This window comes from Branchiostoma floridae, chromosome 18 (genome assembly GCF_000003815.2).
Source record: "Branchiostoma floridae strain S238N-H82 chromosome 18, Bfl_VNyyK, whole genome shotgun sequence".
NCBI classification, from domain to species: domain Eukaryota; kingdom Metazoa; phylum Chordata; class Leptocardii; order Amphioxiformes; family Branchiostomatidae; genus Branchiostoma; species Branchiostoma floridae.
In genome coordinates this window covers 5,973,007-5,995,020 of record NC_049996.1, presented here as the reverse complement: position 1 = coordinate 5,995,020, position 22,014 = coordinate 5,973,007, and the positions used below count along the sequence as shown (strand labels likewise).

Sequence of the window (22,014 nt, the reverse complement as noted above, 5' to 3'; positions counted from 1 at the left end):
TAGTAGAAATTGTACAAATAGAGTCAATAGTACGCTAGGTGAGTCCGGCCAGAGGAGTCAAGTCTGCGGTCACCGAGCCTGTAGGGAGTCGCCACGTTCTTTGACGTCCATTAATCGCTAGTCATAGGTGCGAAATGGTTAAATCATGAATTCATGATCCTCTTGTTTTAGATTTTATAACTTTACTGTTTTTGTTACATAACAGCCTGCGATTATATGAAGGAGTTATATTAAGTTTCAACTTTATCAAGATTATTGTATTAACGAAACCGATGAATATAACTAACGCCTTTACATATCTTGTGTGACGTTTAATTTGATTGCTTCAGTTCGCTCATCGCAGAATTCACGAATTCATCTTTCGGAAGGGACGCAAAACGGCGGTCCCGTGTGCGAGGAGGTGCCTCGAGCACGTAAATCAGCCTTATTACTAAAAAAATTGGGTACCTACTGGCTGCAAATAATACACCAGGTGTTTTACAATAGAAACCGTTGCACACGCAATTTGCCAGCGTATTACGTGCAATTATCTGGCGTGTGCAATAATGCGAAGTTACAAAGTTGGACCGTATACTGTATACATTACAGTACATAATTACAGCTTACTGCGCACTGCGACACGTCGATGATTCACGGGTCAGCCCAGACCAGTGCCCAGTCCATGCCCGTAGCCAGGGGGGGTTCGGGGGGGGGGGGGGGGGGGAAGAACCCCCCCACACGCTCAAAAGGTCCGCTTTTTCAGACTCGAAGGTCCACTTTTTCATGTCCAAGATCTTTTTTCAAAGGCATGACTGATTTGCATTTTTCCCTGATAGACATTTCAGCCAATCGTAGTGAGTCTATCAGCAAAATTTGCCCCAGAAATTGCGGGAAATGGCTTTTCAGAGGGTCCAGATTTCAAAATTTCCCCGGACCTCCATTGCGACGCCTCGCGCCTTCAGTGTCGGACATGGTGAAAATATGTCGAGGGAGTTGGCCTCAAAGACTTACGCAAAAGCCTTGTCCTTTAATAGAAATTCCATTAAACTTCGCAAGCGATTTTTGCCCGTCAAAATGCAGGAAATGGCATTTCAGAGGGTCAAATTTTCCGGGGGAGCATGCCCCCGGACCCCCCTAGGTAGCTCACGCCTTTGGCGTGATGGTCCCACAATTACAAAAAAGAACCCCCCCAACCAAAATCCTGGCTACGGGCATGCAGTCTAATGCTATTTAAAGACAGGTTTGACTGCCAACACTATGGTGGTATAGTAACGTTGCACTGTACTGTACTACGTATCCAGAGGGTAGTTACGGTTAGATCAGTGGCACTGACAGTTGATCATCAGGAAAGTACCGCACCGCCTCGCCAAAAGCGACTGCTATGTCCGTCTGTAGGACCCGAGTCGCTGTGTGGTTTCCGACAGCATGCCAAGAACTTTTAGACTTAAAAGACTTCTTAAAACCACTGCAAATATTTTCTCCCTAAGGAAGTATTTTCCCGCAGTAATTAGATAATGGACGAATAGAGAACTAGTTTTATTGAGTATGTCACGGCAAGTTGTCTCCCAAATTGTAATGCCGGCTTTGAGTTTGACGGCCTTTAGCGGGCGGGCGTCTCTTTATAACAATATAGTGAATGGGAGTCGGTTTGGGATTTTGGGATTCCGTGCAATTGACTTAAGTGTGCGGTTATCCGACGTGCAATTAGCTGGCTTCTACTTTATTAGTAGTTCAGTTCGACAAGTCGGTGGTGCTTTCTTCTGCCCCACATCTGCTTTAAATTTTCCCAGCATGCATTTGGGCTAACACCTGTTACTTCCGTAATAAGCTGTAAAGCTAGCCACTTATTTGTAAATCACACTACCTTAGTACGTTTAGGCGATAAATAAATACACGTTAATAAAAACCTACCTCTATTGCTATGTTTCCAACTTAGTATTGGTTAACAAAACATTTTATATTAAAAGATAGGAGATAAATACTATAAAAGTAAAGTTGTTGTATTGAGGTTACGATGCCATCAAATGTGTCGCCATGTTTGTTTTCACATTCCGAATATCTGAGTTTGCCACTCTTCTTGTTGCGAAGTCTGCGGAGATTCCATATGAAGGTTTGGTCTTAAGGGCCGCCTCTTAACGTCATGGCCAAGAAGGGAAGGTGGTGAACTACACAGTAGCATCTTATCAGGTAAGACGTGTGGCATGCAGGAGTTGGACATGTGTAGTTTGGTCGGTTGTGTGGCGTGTTGTGTTGTTGCTGTTCTCGTGAGCATAGTTACAGAACTGAGGTGATCTCAGCTCAGGGTTTTGCTGTGGTCCTTTGGGTCTTCGTCTATCCCAACAGCTCATCCCATATCAAGGGCTTGCCCTACATTGTCGAAAATGTTTAGAACCTGTGCCTGTGTCTGTGCTGCAGCAACATAACACTATCACCCAGCCCTGAATACTCGACTGTAGTGGTGTACGTTTCTGCTTCACTGTATCTTTTAGTTTTAGTTACATTAACGAAAGTTCACCTTTATCCGTGGGGTAACCTATATTCCCTGTTTTAAAACCAGGGGGTATTAAATGATATCAAGTGGATGGACAGTGGTTTGAAAGTGCAACATTTTTAAAATACAGCTTGTTTTCCAATTTAAAACCACCGTCCGTCGCATTGACATCCCAAAATAGCTTTTTTGTAAAAACAACGGATAAAAGTTACCTCACAGATAAAGGTGAACTAGCGTTACATGACCCGCTACAGAATGTGAAAGATAGAAGAAGCAGAAACGTCCACCATACAGAGTATTCAGGGCTATGAAGAGTAAAGATCGAGACACAACAGGCTGGCGCCTTCTCTCCTGTATGTGACATCATTAGGTATCAATGTGTAATATTAAGGGTATATTGGGTCCCCCACAGTTCACCGTAAGATAAGGAATAGGATGATTTTTAAAGTGGCATGGTGTGCCGCAATCGGTAACTTAAAGGTGTTTGGCCCAAACCTTAGAGGTCCCAGGTTAAAACCGCTGATGTGCCCTGATGTTGTGCCCTTGAGAAAGGCACTTTACACGACTTTCCTCACTTCAGCTCACTCAGGTGTAAATGAGTACCTAGCTTCAGTAAGGGTCGGCCCACAGATAGGGACTTTTACAGGTGCTCACCTTAGGTAGGACGTTAAACGGAGGTCCTACATGTTTGGGAGAGGCACAGAACCGGTGGAGTGGATTTAACAAACAAACAAACAAACAAACCTTACCGTTGACATCTGGAAAAGGTAATAGTCAACTGTTATGTCAATCCTTTCACAAATGTGGTAAAAATAAATTGATAAATGAAATCGCGTGGCGTAATTGGCAACACTTTGGGCTCAGGCCCAAGAGATCCCAGGGTCAAAACCCGCCATGTCACCGATCTTGTGCCCTTGAGAAAGGCACTTTACACGACTTTCCTCACTTCACTTCACAGTACCCTAAGCTGTGGCTTAGCTGGTGCGACTCTGGGGAAAAACGACATGTTTACTTGTAATACATAGACGTTGTTTTTCTCCATAGTCGGGGCGAGCCCCATTTGCCATAAGGCCACACCGTCTTAATTTTATGAATGACATCGTCTGGAGACCCCAAAACTAATGTGAGAGGAAAAAAAAAAAAAAAAACAGCAAATAAAAAAAATGCTGCTAAACCATGGGACCATATAAGGCTGGTATTATGAATTGAATCACAGAACACGGTGTATCAAAAGAAACAAGTCTTTATTTGCAGGAGGCACATGTAGGTTGTATTGTTTATCTTAGCAGACTCTGCTGAAGTAACCGATATTCAATATATTGACGCCCTCGATATTGCCATCCTTTGATGCTGACGCATTTTGATGGTGTGTTCGTCATATCATACTATACAAGTAGAGGTTAGGCTCCGGCTGTTTTGACATTTTTGGAAGCGCTTTTATCATGGGTCCTCTGTTTTTTACTGTTCTCTTTTCGGCCGCGAGACATCAAGAAGTCCGATAAAAACAACTAAAAGAGGGTTTTGAAAAATACCTCAGCTAACCTCAGCTTGGACAGTAGTCATATCATGGTCATATTGCCAGTTTCGAGTTCGCGGCAAAGCAAGACGCATGTGCAGAAGCACCATGTACTACAAAATTAGCACGTTTTGGGGGAGTTTGCAGCAAACAGACATATGCTGGCCCTTTGGGTCGGCAATTTCCGGGATTGTGTGGAGCCTTGGAGGAGGTGAATTTTTTATTTTTTTTTGGAGAACAGGCGAAAACTAATGCGCGCGCGGATGTCATCCATAGAATTAAGTCAGTGTGGCCTAACGGTTTTTGTGTATCTGCTGCAAGAAGATACCCTCTTCCTTGTTTTTTTTTTGCACGTCCCTGGCTACCCTGGAGTCTTGCCTAATGCACCGCAGTGTTAGCAGTCTTCAAAAATCCCTTTAAGTACTCCACAATGCAACCTGTTACAAACATTTCTCACTGTCTTTACTACCGGGTTGCCATCTTGGATGTTCGGCACCGCTCCCAAAAATCTTCCGAAGTGTTGTCGGTCATGTTCTGTGACGTTTCGGTAGCGTTTCCAAGTGTTACGTTTTATGGCCGTCATTGGCCGAAATGTCACCAAACATGACCGACCGGGTAGCCATATTGGATGTTCGGCACTGCTCCCCAACATCTTCCAGAGCAAACGACTCTAATAAGCAGTGTACATGGGGCAACGACCTTGTGTGACGCACTGGAGACAATGTTTATACATTTATGAATTTAAAAATGCAGCAACTCCTCAGTATTCACCTGTTATTTAGAGTTAATCCGCTGGTATCAAGATCAAAGCAATTCTTGGCCGCCATGTTGGATCGCCCGTGCTAGAAGTTTACATGAGGAAATTCTCGATACCTTCCTCGGCTCCATAGACGACAGGACAAAACTATGGAAGCTGTTGGTTCATAGATTATAGCATAGCGCTATTCTATCATTGTCAACGTATAAAACTTGTATAATAAGTGTTTTTCAGCCTCAAATGCAAGCAAGTACGATCCAACATGGTGGCCAATAATTGCTTTAATCTTGAAACCGGACTAACTCGAAATAACTGGTGAATACGTAGGACTTGCTGCCTTTTTTTAAAAATTCATAAATGTAAAAACAATGTCTCCAGAGTGTACACAAGGTTGTTGCCCCATATACACTGCATATTAGAGTCGTTTGTGGTGTTTAGGCAGACCCCTCGCCCTGACTGTGGAGAAAACTTCTAGTAAACACGTTTTTCCCCCAGAGTTGCACTGGCTAGCTTCGGCTTGGACCGTCCCTTGGATAGGACATTAAATTGAGGTCCTGTGTTTGGGGAGAGCCCCACTCCGGGCACAAAAAAGAACCCGCCACACTTATCAAAGATAGCACTATTATAGTAGAAGTCCTTCCTGGTTTGTGTAGATTATTGACAAATCATTCTGGCTAAATGGGGTAAGAAATTTCTCGAGCAACGATTCGAGCAGTGTGAATGTGGGGATGTAAATGTCAATATCATACAGCCTTATTCAGAATATTTCCCGATATAATATTATATATTGAAGTGAATTTTATTTGTCATTTCTTAGCATAATGAATTGTGTCAATGGTACTACAGAACAATATTGGCTTCCCTAGCACAGCATATTGGCATCCTATCGGTAATGTATTATTGTTGGTATCCTAGGAAACCTGGGAAACCTACTAGTAGTGACATTGTTGAGGGTCAGCATGCTCTTTTCATAATGCATGGGCATTTTTTGATTTCCCGTAAGTAAATTTTATGGATGACATCAGCGCGCGCATTAATTTTCGCCTGATTTCAGAAGAAAAAACAAGAATTTTTTTCTTCTGCAGGGATGGCCAACTGACGATAAAGTACCAAAATGAGCAAATATGTTGTATTGTAGCCTAATAATTGTACTTGTAGAAGTGACACTTGCGAGGTACCCGGGACTGTAGTTGTAGAAATGACAAAAAGTGACACCAGTGTGGAAGCCATGAGTGTGGTTACCAACTTTGTTGGTGATGCCAGTCTACCACACCAGTGTCACTTTTACCACACCAGTACATGTCTTGAATACAGGAATGAATGCCTTGTTGGCTCTGATACCATGATTTGTCCCTTTAATTCTTGTTACAACATTCATCACAACTTTATGGTGCCTATTTTTGAAAATGTAGCCATCTTGTTGTTTTTTCGCCCTATCGCACAATTTTTGCAGTCTGCAGAGGATGTCATCCATAAAATTTACTTGCTGTGGCCCAAGGCCAAACTATGGATGACATCCTCTGGAGACCCCAAAACTAATGCGCGAGTGCGAAAACAAGAAAAATCCATCAAAGAAAAAAATACTGCCAAAACGACAGGATCAGTCCAGTTAGTCCAGGATATTTATAGCTTAAATATTGCAAAGTCATGCTGAAGGGCTAATTGCAGGTAACATGAAAGGGGACAAATAGTGTAGAACAGTATAGAATGTGTGTACTCTGGTCTAAAAGCTAACTCTAAGCTGTAACTTATTGGGGTCATCTTCTTTTCCTGAGACAGTGGAAGATGAAGAATCCCACCTTTTCTTATGATAATGTGTGAGTTTTGTGATGTTCGGACTAGGACTTTGACTTTGACTTTATTCAGATCCACTTTTAGCTATTACAACAATGTCAAACATTATGTTGCCAGCTATTAGGAGGAAGCTAGTTTTCTTTTTGTCTGTAAAACGCAGCGAAATTTGGGTGGAATTTAGTGGCCCCTTTAAAAATCTCTTTTCTTTCATGATTGTAGAAGGAACAGTTTTGAAATAAAATGTGTTTTGTCTCCCACCATGTTAGATGTACAGTATTTACAAGAGTTATTATGTATTTTAGGATTGCCCTGCTACTATGGACTAAGGTGGGCCGACCATGGCATCCAACACAGCTGGCAGGACCAGGAGTGGAGACCCTCGAGATCGGCAGGCTGGCAACTCTGCCAACTCCAAAAAACTCAGTAAAACATCTTCAGGTGAGTTCAAGAAACTTGGTTGTGTTAAATGGCAGAGTGGATAGGCTAGCCAGGGCTCAAAATACCACCTACATATGCGGGTTAGTGCAGGTAAAATTGGAGCTGTTTCTGGTGTCTACCTGCACCTAACCTGCACTGGTCCATGTACTGGGTTTTATACATAAATGTCCTATAATGTAGGTATGTGTGGATTGCTATTAGCTGCAATGAATGTTACCACTTATAAAGTATAAAAGAAAAAAAGAATAGTTCCTGAACAAGTTTAGTATGATCCATACTTCCTGAATTTAGAGTGGTGCAAGTAAAAATTGTCTGGTGCCGGTAATTTTTAATGTTTCCTGCACCAGTGCAGGTATGCAGAAAAGGTAGTTTGAGGCCTGCTAGCAGATGAGAGATCAAGAGGTCACCGGTGCCATTCCTGGGTAGACGTTCTGTCCATGGGAAAGGCACTCAACACAACTTGGGATGTATAACTATAAGGCAGTGGAAGAAGAGGGTTGGGTTGTGCCTCCTAATACTGTGCTCTTAAGACATGGTGGATTAATACTATAATAGAGAAGTCGATCCAGAAGAAAGTGTTATGGCACGGATTATCAGATAAAGCTGTCCAGTCCCGAGACTAGGAAAACCAGAAAAGGTGGTCTTACCTTTTCTGCACAAAGTTGTGCCCCCTGGCAGGAGGTGACAGAATTACAAGTGGGATGGTGAGTTCACACATATCCCAATATTAGAGCGGGTCATCTACGATGATTGGAGAATGAAAATAGCTGGCTGCACTTAGGGAAAAGGGCATGCAAACTCTCAACTGTGGTAAGGACGAAGGACTGAAAATGCACGGCCTTATGAAGATTGACTAGGAAGAAATTATCTCTGGTCAGTCTTTTCCCTATCATTTAATTCTCTGTTACTACCTCTGATCTTCCAATATACTACTTTGCTGTAGCCGTACCCAGGAACAGTGCTGACAGCACCTACAGAGATGCGGCTGCAGCTACAGGTGCAGCATCTGACAACAAGGGGGAGGAAGGGAGTGGACAAGGTGACAAGACTCCAGCCTCCAGGAGAAGTAGTGCTGGTAGTCAGGGCACAGGAGAGCAGAAGGCCACAGGGACTGCATATAATAATACAGGTGAGTTCCTTCACGTCATACCTGGCTCACGATAGCGTTTGATCAGGATTTGCCGATAACTTGCCAAATCACATGGGGCTCTGGTTGTATCACACTAGTCTCCAAGCAGACCCTACGGTGCCCTAGAAATAGTATCAAAGCTGGTAAGGGACTTAGTATAGCGGCACCAGGTGCCCGTTTGACTCCCTTTGGCCGGCTATACTCCTTTGCCAGCTTTGATACTATCTCTTTAGGCACCATAGGGTGTGCTTGGAGACTATATCACACAGGCTTCCAATAAATGAATGCACTGTGAATACGCTGTGTGCTGCATGGTCAATGATTGAGCATGTACACCATATTTTTGTTTGAGGACAACAAATTTTCAACTGGCCATTTCACATTTCAACATGTATTATTTGGGGTGCCCGGCCACGGTGGGTAAATCCCCGGGTATGACAAATTAAATAAGATACAAGTCTCGGGCCCAGTGCTTCCACGGATCGGATCACCCTCTGGCTGTTGGGCTTTCCTACCCGCGGTAGGGCTGGTGCCCTGCGTGACACGAAATACACCATATTGTATATCATACTGGTGTCAAGATGTCATATAGAGCATTGGGATACTTATGTACTCTATCAGTTTTAACTACCAAGACTTTGTGCGTAATGGGTACTCCTTTTGGTGCACTATGTATTACTACTTATGGTTTGTATTTCTGTAAATTCTTTTTGTATCCAGATAATTTGTAACATTTGTAAATTGGATGTAATTCAGTACAGAAGGAACTCTGATACTGCGATTTCCCAATAAACACCATCTATCTATCTATCTAACTGTCTATCTATCCATCCATCCATCCATCCATCCATCTATCTAAAGTATCTAATCTATCTATCTAATCTATCTATGGGTATTTAGGCATCAAGTTCTTAAAAGCTTAATGCAAGTTTTCTACCCGTGATGTATTGGTAGAAAATGTACGGTAACCTTGACTAACACCTTCCCATTGTATTCAGGCACAAGACCTCCAGTGGACGTACAAGTCACCAGAGATGATACGAAAGCTGACAGCACACTCTTCGCATCAGTGGGAGTCCTGTACCCTCCGCAGAGACAGGGTAGCCAGTCCACCATTTCCACCATTCCTGCTGAAGAGAACATTTCTGCTAACCCACCCAGACTGCTGCTTCTCTCTTCACGTGCCAAGAACAGTGGCACTATCGCTACATCAGTTCGCTCCAACGTACATGTCATCAGGTATAACTACGAGAACTCCACCTTGGATGGCATCCTGAAGCAGGCAGCAGAAGTCCTGGGGGGGATCAAGGTGGAGAGCATTGCCTGTGTGATGCACAGCTCAGGGGGGAGTATTTATGTGTGTTCGGACCGTCTGTTGACTTCTCTGAACATCATCGAACAATCCTCTATCCGTGACTTCTACAGCACTTTGGTAGAGAACCACCTCGACAGGTCCTTTGTGAATGCCAGACTGGACTTCCTGGCCTGCAGTGCTGTTCAGAGTGTGGAGAGTGGGACCATACTACAGGAGATGGAGTCCTTATTAGGAGTGTCCGTGGGAATGGCTAAAGATCTGTCAGCGGCAGAAATCAGCATGCAGAGAATAGGAGAAGACAGTTCCACTACAGTTGGTGAGCTGTACTTCAGGGAGGAGAAGCTGCAACAGCTGAGCGGCTCCAGTCCGCAGACGCTGGCCGGGTTTGAAAAGATCAGGACGGTGGGGAAAGGAGCGTACGGTACTGCAGTATTGTACCGCAAGAAGGACGACGATTCTCTAGTCATTTTGAAAGAAATCAACATGCACGATTTAACAGCATCAGAAAGGCAGATGGCTCTGAACGAAGTCAAAGTCCTGGCAATGTTGGACCATCCGAACATCATCACGTATTATGATAGCTTTGAGGAGGATGGGGTGCTCATGATTGAGATGGAATATGCAGATGGCGGGACTCTTGCAAAATATGTCGGACAAAGGGAAACTCCGCTGTCAGAAAAGGAGATCCTCTTCATGTTCCAGCAGATAGTGGCAGCAATACGGCACATCCACGAACACAACATCCTACACAGGGATCTGAAAACAGCCAACATCTTTCTAACAAAGGAAGGTGTCATCAAAGTTGGAGACTTTGGTATTTCCAAAATGATGACTTCAGCAAACCATGGTGCTAACACAGTTCTGGGCACGCCCTATTACATCTCACCTGAGATGTGCGAGGGGAAAGCCTACAACGACAAGTCTGACATCTGGGCTCTGGGCTGTATCATGTACGAGATGGCATGCTTACACAGAACTTTTGAAGGCTCCAATTTACCCGCGCTGGTCAATAAGATCATGAACGGGCAGTTCGCCCCCGTGAAGGGAAACTACAGCCATGAGTTTAAGGATCTGATTCAGGACATGCTTCAGCGGGAGCCCCAGTACAGACCATCTGCTAATGAGCTGCTGTACCACAGGTTACCAGAGCTGATGGCAAGGTAAACCATACACAAGCTCATACTGGAAATACCTTCTAGTTTGCAGAGGTTTATGTTTATGGTTTTCACTGCAGAGGTGGCGGCAGCAAAGTTTGAGTGTGTGTGTGTGTGTGTGTGTGTGTGTGTGTGTGTGTTTGTGTGTGTGTGTGTGTGTGTGTGTGTGGAACTTTTGCCATCAAAAGTTTCAGACAATCTACCACTGCACTGTCACCTCTTTTGTTCTGTCTTCTACCAACCTACTCCCTTATCTAATCGCTACATATACATAGTTAACATTGTGCACTATTATGATGTGTTGGAGGCAACTGTCCTGTCCGTCTCTAGCACCCTTTATGAGTAGCTACTTGCACCCAATGTTGTCATTACTGCAGCAGCATGTAACTATATAGTGCTAGATCATAACTCAAAACCACCATGAATAACAGTTACTCCACTTTCTCCTTCTATCGAAACTGAATCACTGCGAACGTAAAATATATTCACAGCATCTCATGGCAGGGAAGAGTATGAGCTTTGGCTATAGTGAAACAACCAGAGGGGCGAGTAAGAACAGAAAGAAACAACACCCCGACTCCCGGGATTCGAACCCGCGCCGAACCCGGGCAGCCGGATCACAAATCGAATGTGCAAACCGTTCGGCCATAAAGGCTTAAGCCGTTAGGCGTCTTCGGTTTAGCAGTCCTTGAACACCACTGTTACACTACTCCCCCTTTTTCTTTTTTCAAGATTCGTCCTCGAATCTCCGAGATCGACATCCCTGTGTGGCACATACTAGCCTGTTAATCACAGGGCCGGCGTGGGAACCAGTGAAACAACCAGAGGGGCGAGTAAGAACAGAAAGAAACAACACCCCGACTCCCGGGATTCGAACCCGCGCCGAACCCGGGCAGCCGGATCACAAATCGAACGTGCAAACCGTTCGGCCATAAAGGCTTAAGCCGTTAGGCGTCTTCGGTTTAGCAGTCCTTGAACACCACTGTTACAATAGTAAATGCATTTAAGTTTGCGGGGATTTAATTTCGCGCTAGTGGGAAAAAGGACTTTTTGCGGTGGTTTTAAGTTCGTGGTAGCACCATGCACTGTAGTCTCTAACTGCCCTGGAAAAAATGTTTGCGTTGGTTTTAAGTTCGCAGCCACCGCGAAAACTGCGACCATTAAACCACCGCAAAAGTTTCTGCATTTACAGTAGTTTGTGGAAGCATGAACTCCTGGTACTACAGTTTTTCTGAGAGGTATCTTATGTTTTGGTAATTTTGTATTGTACAGGTATGAGGAGGGTGCCACAGAGTGGGAGGATGAGTTGTCTTCATCCCTGGATGGTTCCAAACAACTGGCCAGCTGCAAGCGGCGCAGAACCCGGTCTGTGCTGGTTTACCTTGACACGTGCGCCATGACACTCACACCCATCGAGCTTCCTGCCAAGATCAAGATCAGACAGGTCGCCGTGGGGTTAGAACACATGGTCGTGGTGGCTATGGAGAGGGCAGTGTACACCTGGGGGGAGGGGAGCAAAGGTCAGTTAGGCCATGGGGACCTTCTGGGTCGTAGCAAGCCAGAAATGGTGGAAGCCCTGAAGGGGAAGTCGATCGTGCGTGCCTGCTGCGGAGACGGCTTTAGCGTGTTCGTCAGCGACAACGGGATCGTGATGACCTGCGGAGATGGGAGTAATGGCTGCTTGGGGCATGGGGATTGGATGAGCGCCTCGCGACCGCGGCTGATCGAGCCCCTGCTGAGTGTGGACGTACGTGCCATCTCCTGCGGGCCGCACCACGTTGTGGCGGTGGGGAGCGACGGGGAGGTGTTCGCGTGGGGGCGCGGGAAGCACGGCTGCCTGGGCCTGGGGGACGAGGAGGACCACTTCTCCCCTCAGGAGGTCCAGATCAGCGAGCCAGTCTTCATCCGGGAGGTCAAGTGTGGCGTGGACGGCACCATGTTTCTAACAGACATGGGCAGTGTGCTGGCATGTGGGAACAACGAAAATAATAAACTCGGTCTGAACCATCGGCAGGGGTTCCTGAGAGCCATGAAAAACCTGCTGCAGAAGGTGGAAGTTCCGGGTCGGAAGGTTCCCACCGTCGTGCGAGCCCTGACCAACCACAGAGCCATCGACATGGCGGTGGGGCCACACCACACATCTGTACTGGTGGAGCCTGGCAAGGTGTACACCTTTGGCAGGAATCTGGAGGGTCAGCTGGGGACCGGCCATACCAAGCCTAGAGACGCGCCCATGGAGGTCAAAGATCTTAGTATATCAGACAAGACAGTCACCATGCTAGCTTGTGGAGACATGTTCACCGCGGTGGGTATCAACTCCGAGAACGCGTTGTTCTTCTGGGGAACCCGTTATCGGCCGAAGGACAAACCAGAAGAAAACAACAACCAATCAGCTGAAGGAGCGGGCGCCGGTGAAGAACAAGACCACGCGCCGATCGGACATCGCAGAAATTCTAGCAACATCTCTATCACCAGTGCTGGGAGTGTGAATAACATAGCCGTAGAATCTAGAGCACACACTCCGACACAGGATACTAACAGACTGTCTGTCAGCTCGGTAGGTTCTGTTCAAAGGCAAGTGTCCAGTTCTTCCCTGAATGCAGATAACACAGGTGGAGATGGTGTAGACAGTAGGGAGACACGAGGTAGGTCTGCCAAAAGACACAGTTCCCACAGCAGTATAGGCAGCATCAATATTGGTGAGAAGGAGACAGAGCTCATCACCACTCCCACACCCATCCTACGCTGTGACTCCATCATCGGTACAGGCGGGACTCCTGGCGCCGAGCCCATCCCGCTCACATTGACTCATGTCGTGGCTCACGGACAAAACCTGTTTGTACAGGTAGAGACGGCCGCACCCCCACCACGCAAAAGGACTCGGAAGAAACGATCCTTCAAGAAGAAAATGGGACCAAACCTAGAGGTCCCCCCTCGAAACCTCCACCATTCAGCCTCTAGCAATGACGCGGGGGATGAGTACACCAGCTCCGAGGCCTCGGAGTACGACACACAGGGAACCATTCCGACCTGGATCAAGAACGAGCTGAGTACGTCAGCGCTCGTTAGTCAGGACGAACAAGACGCAGATGAGAGTGAAGATGGCGGCGTCACCGATGATGATGCGCTCACAGAGACCGAGGCCTCCGGGAATGACAGCATTGTCTCCGTAGAAACAAGTATTCAAATCAACAAAGAACTGAAGAGTAAGGACGGCATGAAAGCTATACGAGCTGACTGGAACCCTAAACCCTCCCCTCAGGTGGGCAGAGCGAAGGAAAAAGAAGCTCTGGTGTTAGGTGAGGACAAGACTCAGATGAAACGTGTGTCTACTGAGAGTAGTGTGGACACTTTTGCAGCAGATGAACTGGATCACCTTTCCAGCTCGGACTCTTCGGAACAGATGGCAGTGGCCCTCAGAAATGCGTCTGAGGTCACCAAAAGCAGCGAGGGGAATCATCAGGCTAGGAAGAAGCTGTCCCTTCCCACTGTAACCACAAAGGAAGGGAAACTGGCGCCGCCATCTTCATACCGTGCACAGGAGGGAATGAAGCGGGTCGGCCCGATGCCGGGGGTACAGCGACCGTTGAACCGTCTGCGTGCAGGCCGCTGCCGTGGTCGGGCGGGCGCACTGGTGCCAACCGTGAGCGAGCCCCCGGGGGGGCTGGGGAAGTCTGTCGCCAAACCTATCTACAAAACCAAGGACACCCTGATCACAGAGGTGGAGAGGTTGAAAGAAGAGAAGCAGCGTGCAGAAGAACAGTTAGAGAAGGTACAGGAGACCTACAAAGCACAGCAACAGAAACTGGAACAAGAACAGCAACAAGTGGTGGAGGAACGGGAACGAAAGCTGCAAGAGGAAATAGAAATCCTTCGTCAGGAGTTGACCATTCAGAGTAACGCGCTGAAGGAAAACCAGAACATCATGATGAGTCTGCAGGACCAGCTTGTCAGGGTTCAGTCTGAGCAGCTCCGAGCAAATGCACGAGAGAAACGGGCGGCCAGCGCCCGGTCTCAGCCAATCAGCTCCCCTCTAAAGAAACCAGAAAGTAAAATCTGTAGTATAAGCTAGAGAGTGGCTGTATTATATGTAATTTGTAGATAAATATCCATGTTTTGATATTACCCTTATCAATGACTTTTTAAGAACTGAAACCCAACTAGTACTACTATTTCTGAATGATTGAGATAGAGTACCAAAGATTTAACCATGTTGGCCAATAAAGTATTGATATGACATATTTAGAAAAAAATCAAATGCTTGTATATAAGATATGGCTTCAAAATTTGAAGTTTCTGCAATCATTGTGCTTATAATGTATGTATGAAATTGGGAGCCAAATTGACCTCAATTTTTGCCTATTGTAGGTAGATGATGATCATTGTGAGTCCAGTTGAACAGTCTCGATCCCATGTCATCTCTTAAGTGCACAAAGGTGTAGATTGAAATTGCGGCTGCTTTTGTGCCTTATCAGAAACAATTGTGATACAAATTTGTAAAAGTTCTATTTGTAAAATAAATCAGCTTGGCATGTTTGAAGAGCACCAAATTGAGCCATCACTCCATTGTTAATTCATGTTAACATCCGCACAGGGCAATGTTGGTTCCATTATATAGATGACATCAATTTTCTACTCTCCAAGCAGAGGTTAGGCTCCAGCTGTTTTTTTTGTCATTTTTTATTGGGCTTTCTATTTTGTCGTTTTTCTTTTAAATACGCCAACCAGTTAGGTTTTGACAATACAAGACACAATACAAAATAGAAACCTCGATAGGTTTTAACAATACAAGATACAATACAAAATAGAAAGACCATTAGAAACGACACTAAAAAAATGTTTAATAAACAGCCAGAGCCTAACCTCTGCTTGGAGAGTACCAATTTTCGTCCCTTAAACAAAAAACGTTTTTGACCAAACTGTAGATTGTACAACAAAGCTGCAGGAGGAGCAGATATATACCCTTGTGAAATAAATGATGATGATGATACCGCAGATCGCAAAAAAATATCGGAAAACAAATACTTATGTCATAGAATGCTTCAGTCAATCTCAAATCAAAGAAGTGCAAAATAAAGAAAAATGAAGAATTTATTGTTCGGTATACCACACTCTGCGTAAGTGGTGTAAGTGATAATTGATATCTGTCAACTTTCTTGGGTCCAATATTTCTCGGCACCCTCGCATCAGTTTTCAGATTCTGACAGGATGTCATCTATATAATCAAGTCAACAGAGCCGAGCATTACAGTAGTAACAAGACTTGGAAGTCCTCAAGTCTCCGTACGTTTTTCTATAATTACTGTTCATTTACCCCCATTAAAAGTCGTGTTCAATATGAGTCTCCTATCTTTTGACAGAATGTTCTTACAATTTCACCAAAATCATACTTGATGATATTTGCCTTTTACTAAGACATAAAAGGATGAAATTCCATCATTTACCACACCATGTTTCTATTGTTTGTGCAAATTAGGCTATGATTTCCCACATTGATATCTAAGGATCCACTTGCTCTTAATATGAAATATAACAAATTCAAACACTGGAATGATGAAATCTTTGCATCCAGGTTATGTCGATTTACACAATTACTAAGATTTACACAATTTTCATCTCACAGCTTCCTAAGCACACAAAAATCATGAAGATATTACTAAAAATTGGGTACCTACTGGCTACAAATAATACACAAGATGCATTATTATTATTTTTTATCATTAAATCATCTCTCAAAGATTGAAGACATGAAAACACTCTGGCAGTACAGAACCAAGTCGCTAGGTGCAGCTGAAACCCACACCACTTCCCCAGTGTCAAAACCTTTTAATTCATCTACTCAAATAAATTTCATTTTCCTTATTTGTTAAGTATACGATTATGTATACCACTGCTCTATTTTGTTTGTAATTAGCCTACGGACATGAGCTTGCAATAAAGCTGGAGAGGGAGTCGGCCACTAGAGTGCGGTATAACCCTCCTCGCAGCCTGATCCTACGGACTCAATGGAGGTTGTGATCGTAAAATTCGACAAAAAAGTGGAATAATTTTTTCAGGAGAGGACTCCTCGGCCAGCCATGAAAGCCCAAAGTGTCAAACTATTCTTCCTTCTGGCAGCTTTTGCCGATAACCTGCTCATCTGGGCTTCAGGCGCAAATGGTCGCACGTCAGTGTGACCGCAGGCAAGGGACCTTGGCCCACTCGGGGGTGCATTATATATATGCTTTATACTACTAGTATATGCTCACCAGCATACTACTATCAAATATCACCACAGTTTAATATCCATATGTTCTTGTGTTTGCAATGACAAAAGTCGATCGGAAACACAAACACTGACCAAACTTTCAAAGTTTTTAACCTCTTTGTCCGTCACCAAGGACAAACTACCCAAAGGCCTCGTTTGCATATGCTGCAATTTGTGATAAGGTTATCAAGTTATATATCATTGTTTTATTAATGAGAACTTTATGATATGTCACTGAAAGGAGAAAACCAGGCAAAGACCGGAAAATGGGGGCTGTAAATGGTATTGTGTGTGTGTGTGTGTGTGTGTGTGTATGTGTGCGTGTATGTGTGTCTGTGTGTGTGTGTGTGTGAGTTTTGCAGTAGAGCCCGTCATGCCTTGTAATGTTTTTTTAGAACATTTAGGTATTGTTTTGGTGTATCTGATAATTGGTCTGTGATGCGCGTGACCTTACAGCTGACGGTCAAGAGGAGCGCCGGTGTAATTTTTCCGACTACTACTATATCTGCGCGGCTCAACCTCTGCTTGGAGAGTAGGGGGAACAGCTGTGAGAAATCCCAGCACTACTACCCCCACCGTAACCTCTGCTTGGAGAAGACTAGAAGTACTCGGCCCTGCATTATAACCTCATTGTTTAAACAAAACATAGCTTTTTGTAGTTTTCAGTTACTTTGTATATTTCATTTCAACATATTCGTTTGTCTTACTCTAAGGATTTATTCTCGTCTATATCAGTCACTGATTTTGTATCCCCTGCTAACAAGTTCCTCCACTTTAATATAACGGTCCAAGGACTTAAGGAGGTTGAAAAAAACCCTCCTTGCTTTGACCAAGGAGGTTTAAATTCAAACCTCCTTCCTTATGCCGATGAAAAATGCGTTTCCGCAACCGAGAGCTAGCTCCTTTAATAGCGACCGCTGGCGACGAACATATACTTTTCCATTTAATAGCCTCCGCCAGGCCGTCCTACGAGGGTGCGGGGATAGTAGAATTGTCAGTCATTGAGTCAAGGTCAATGCCCCCCCCCCCCCCTTACTGCGCGGCCGGCCAAACCTTCTAGTACAGCTAGACTACTTTCCCATCAATAATTTGTCAAGGAAGTTGAAAAGAGGTATTTTCAACCTCCTTGGTGTAATCTAACCTCCTTGATTTAACCTATCAAACAGAAAAAGACACATAAACCAGCAAGGACATAACCAGACCAAACAAACCTTTTCCCCTTTTATGTTGACAAACTGTATAATTGAGATATGATGTTGAAAATGCAACTTGTTACATTAAATTGGAAATTTTACCTATTGGCCAGTTACTGAAATCTAAAAAAAAGAGCTAACAGAAGCCCCTTCCTACCAAACCTACTTTTTTCAGGACCGTATTCGGAAAGACTAGCCTCCATAGCAGGCTCTTGGGGGCCTTTTTTGGGCTCACAATACACTTTTGCTGGCCATTTCTCTTGTTGGAGGCCAACAATCAGAAAACGCCAGCAATCAGCGACCGAGTACAAATAGAAATGGCCAGCAAAAGTGTAATATGAGCCCAAAAAAGGCCCCAAAGAGCCTGCTATGGAGGCTAGCAAAGACAACGTTTTTCCTAGCCCTTACTGTATCGGTGTTCCTACAACACGATCAAAAACTACTGCACACCCGTGCCGTTTGTTCGCTTAACTCTCCCCATGCGCATTGAACAAGCATTTTTGTCTGACTTGTGATGTTAATGACCTTGGGGAAAGACCTTACTCCACACCTCACCCGACCTGTTGTAACGCTTTACCGCTAATGAATTGTTACAGGGAACAGACCCTGCACATGCCGATGGCAAGTCACGTGGAGTTCGCGCTAATTGACATTGACACACAGAACCAAAACAAGGGTGTCTACATTTATGATGTGGCGATTTTCGACAAATCTACAGGCTTACTCTCCAAGCAGAGGTTCGGCTCCGGCTGGTTTTCTTTACGTCGCCAAGCTATAAAACAACAACTGTATTCAGTCAGCTTCCTTCAGAGACTTGGCCTTGGTAGTGGCTTTTAGCATTTTTTTGGGGGGAAGCAGAAAAATAATTTTCACAGCGATTTTCACTAGGGCGTAGCTTCCACGCACGTTGGCCATAACGGAAGCCCCCTCTATTCATTAATCTCCAAGCAGATCTTGCTTTGGCATAAGAATCGGATAGTGTCATATATGCTTGGGAAGGAGTTGAGCCGACAGAGAAGTTTTAAACATTTCAGCTTCGCTGTGGCCAAATGAAACTTCTCTGCCGGCGCTGTTGCCTAGGCTCCACCAGGCTACGTGTATCCAAGGAGCTTTTTATATCAACCTTGGTGTAGCGGTGGTCTAATAGTAGAAATAGGACAAATAGGGTCAAAAGTACGCTAGGGGAGTCGGCCGGCCAGAAGAAAATTCCTCACCGCAGCCAAAATCCCCTATTTCTACTAATTCTAGTCGGCCAGGCGGGAGTCTGGTAGAGACTAGCAGTGGCCAATGAAACTCCTCTGCCGGCTAAACTCCTTTCCAAGCTTATGGTACTATCTTATGCCACAGCAAGATCTGCTTGGAGATTACCCTCTCTTGGCATTAGAGAACGGAGGGTTCTTCAACTACTCTCCAAGCAGAGGTTGGTGGCGAAAATCGTGTCCTTTTCCTTATATGTTGAAAAATACGGCATACATGTATAAGGAAAAGGTCACAGTTTTCCCCACCAATCTCTGCTTGGAGAGTAGTTGAAGAACCTTTGGAGAACCTTACCCGATGTTCCAAATTGCGCGAATCAGGGTGGAAAACCAACCCCATGGTTGATCTACGCACATACATTTAAAAACTGATTATATGCGTCCAAGGTCTTTGTTTTCTCTATCGTAATATAATACAACATCCTTCTTTATAATATCACTGCTTGGGGCAATAAAAATTGTCCTGTGCACATCCCGCGGACACCGTCGGTTATTGAGATATAGTTCTGTATACACTTATTTATGTACTTTTAGAAGACCTTACGAAAGTCGGCGTATTTTTCTTGTGTCAGAGACTTCTTCTGTAACCCTAGTTCACCTTTATCCGCGGAGTGACCTTTATACGTTGTCTTTAACCACATTTACGAGCATTAAGTCTGCGAACTGTGGTTTCAAATTTGCAATATTTTCACATTGTTCCGATTTGAAAACATCGTCCGTCGACGTCACATCCCTAGATACGTTTTTTTTACAAACAACGGATATAGGTCACCCTCGGATAAATGTGAACCAGCTTTATCATTCTGTGAAGTCATGGTGCATCTAAGGACCGGTGACAATCAGGTTCATGATACATTGTCATTTTGTGATACAATAGCCCAAGACGTCTGCATATAGTAACCAAGCAGATGAAAGGATAAAGAAATACAAGAAAGTGCATTACTGGAACAAAATTCTAAATGTTGCAACAACAGGCGTGAACTCAAGGAATCGTCAATGTAAGTAATGTTTTATTGCAAATTCATGCCCATGGGGCTAATTGCAAGTGGAGAAAGACTAGATACATGAAATGAATGAATGTGGTCTAAATACATGTAGATAATCTAAATTCTAACATACAAATAGTGTATGAATGGATGAATGTATATACGGTACAGAATAGGGTACTAAATCTACGTAAACAAAACTTTGTTAGTTTGTTTGTTTATTTATTTATTTATTCATCCAGGGGTATGTATCACCTGGCCGGCGTTTTTCAAATATCCCTGGGAGAAACCCCGTTACATACATAACCATAATCGATAACAATATAAAATCAAATAAATGGCAACACAGCAAGAAAGGACAAATAATAAGACAAAATAGGAAAAATCAATTGTACAATGTTAATCCTAATATAACTCAAAATCATAAACGAAATTAGATAAGAAATGAGAATTCGGTACGTCCTCCCAAGGAGCTTTTATCAGATAAAAGCTCCTTGGTCCTCCTTGATGAGACCAAGGAGGTTGAACCTTTTTGTTTTCAACCTCCTTGATGAGACAAAACATGATCAAGATACGAATCGCTTCTGGCGCTAGCACACTAATCTCCAAGCAGATCCTACGGTAGCATAAGATAGTAACAAACTGGCCGAGGAGTGTAGTCGGCCAGGTACCAAAATGTGTCCATTTGTCTTGTACTTTTTTGTAGCAAAGCACACTCCTAGGCCGGCTTCACTCCTCGGCCAGCTTTTGGTACTATCTTATGCTACCGTAGGATCTGCTTGAAGATTACTAGCACACGCCATGTCCCCTTCATTCAAACTCGTGGCGCTTTCAGTTTTCAGTTGTCAGAAGCCGGGCAGTCTGGGAAGTCGATTGTCTTTGGGTCGACCCCAGCATCTGCTTTTCTGATGTTCAAAGAAGTTCACGTTTACCGAAACTCAAAGTAGATGTACAGCTACAACCTTATCATGTTCGCTTTGGATGTTTGTTTTTTATGGATAGCTTGGAACAACAAAAACAAATATACTTCTAAGTTCTATATCCCTAAAATTTGTTTCGGGAAATAGATAGATCAATGAATATGTAGAAACATATAAGTAGATATGCCAAATATGTATAGATATATGCATATGTACATGTATGTATATATATGAATATACTAGTATGTCATAATAAATGCTATATATCTTGCACGCCTACTACTAGTCTGTTCCAGTCCCTTTCAAAGTTTCATATGGGCTGATTGAAAAATGCTAGTTGTAACTTGTAGAAATTTGTCAATAGACTGATTGATATGCCAGAAGAGTTAGCTGGCCATAGAATAACTACTTACGGTAATTCTATAGCCAGCCAACTCCTCTAGCATATTATTTAGTCTATTTAGCCAATTCCCACTATTTTCCCGCCACTAGCATTTCTCCTAGAGCCACACATCTCCAACTTTAATGGTTCCCCGTGGCGTGCTACACCCCCGCGCACGACGTCGTGTCTTCTCCTGAACGGAAATCACTCAAAGCCTCAAACCTGGCCTTGCAAGCTCGTGTCAAACTACAAGGGCGAGAGGTCACGACCGCCAAACGCCTGCGTATCTTTTTGGTCAAAATTAAAGTAGGACCTTCCAATTCCAGCCAGTGGGAGGGAAACGAACAGCTGGATTCCTACAGAAGACACAATTGCTTTTCCCATATAAGGCAAATGAGTGACAGGCGTTGATAGATTGAATCAATTTCGACCAATCAGCGCAAAGATCAATGGCATAA

The 22,014-nt window shown here is 44.2% G+C and overlaps 1 protein-coding gene across 1 annotated transcript; it reads left to right on the top strand.

Annotated features, from left to right (window-relative positions):
* Positions 1–2,015: 2,015 nt before the first annotated feature.
* On the top strand, positions 2,016–15,119 carry LOC118405579. The gene is made up of 5 exons (XM_035805128.1): positions 2,016–2,166; positions 6,840–6,975; positions 7,919–8,104; positions 9,103–10,579; positions 11,846–15,119. The coding sequence occupies exons 2-5, from the start codon at positions 6,876–6,878 to the stop codon at positions 14,643–14,645; spliced, it is 4,563 nt and encodes a 1,520-aa protein (XP_035661021.1). The 5' UTR covers positions 2,016–2,166; positions 6,840–6,875; the 3' UTR covers positions 14,646–15,119.
* The last annotated feature ends 6,895 nt before the right edge of the window (positions 15,120–22,014 follow it).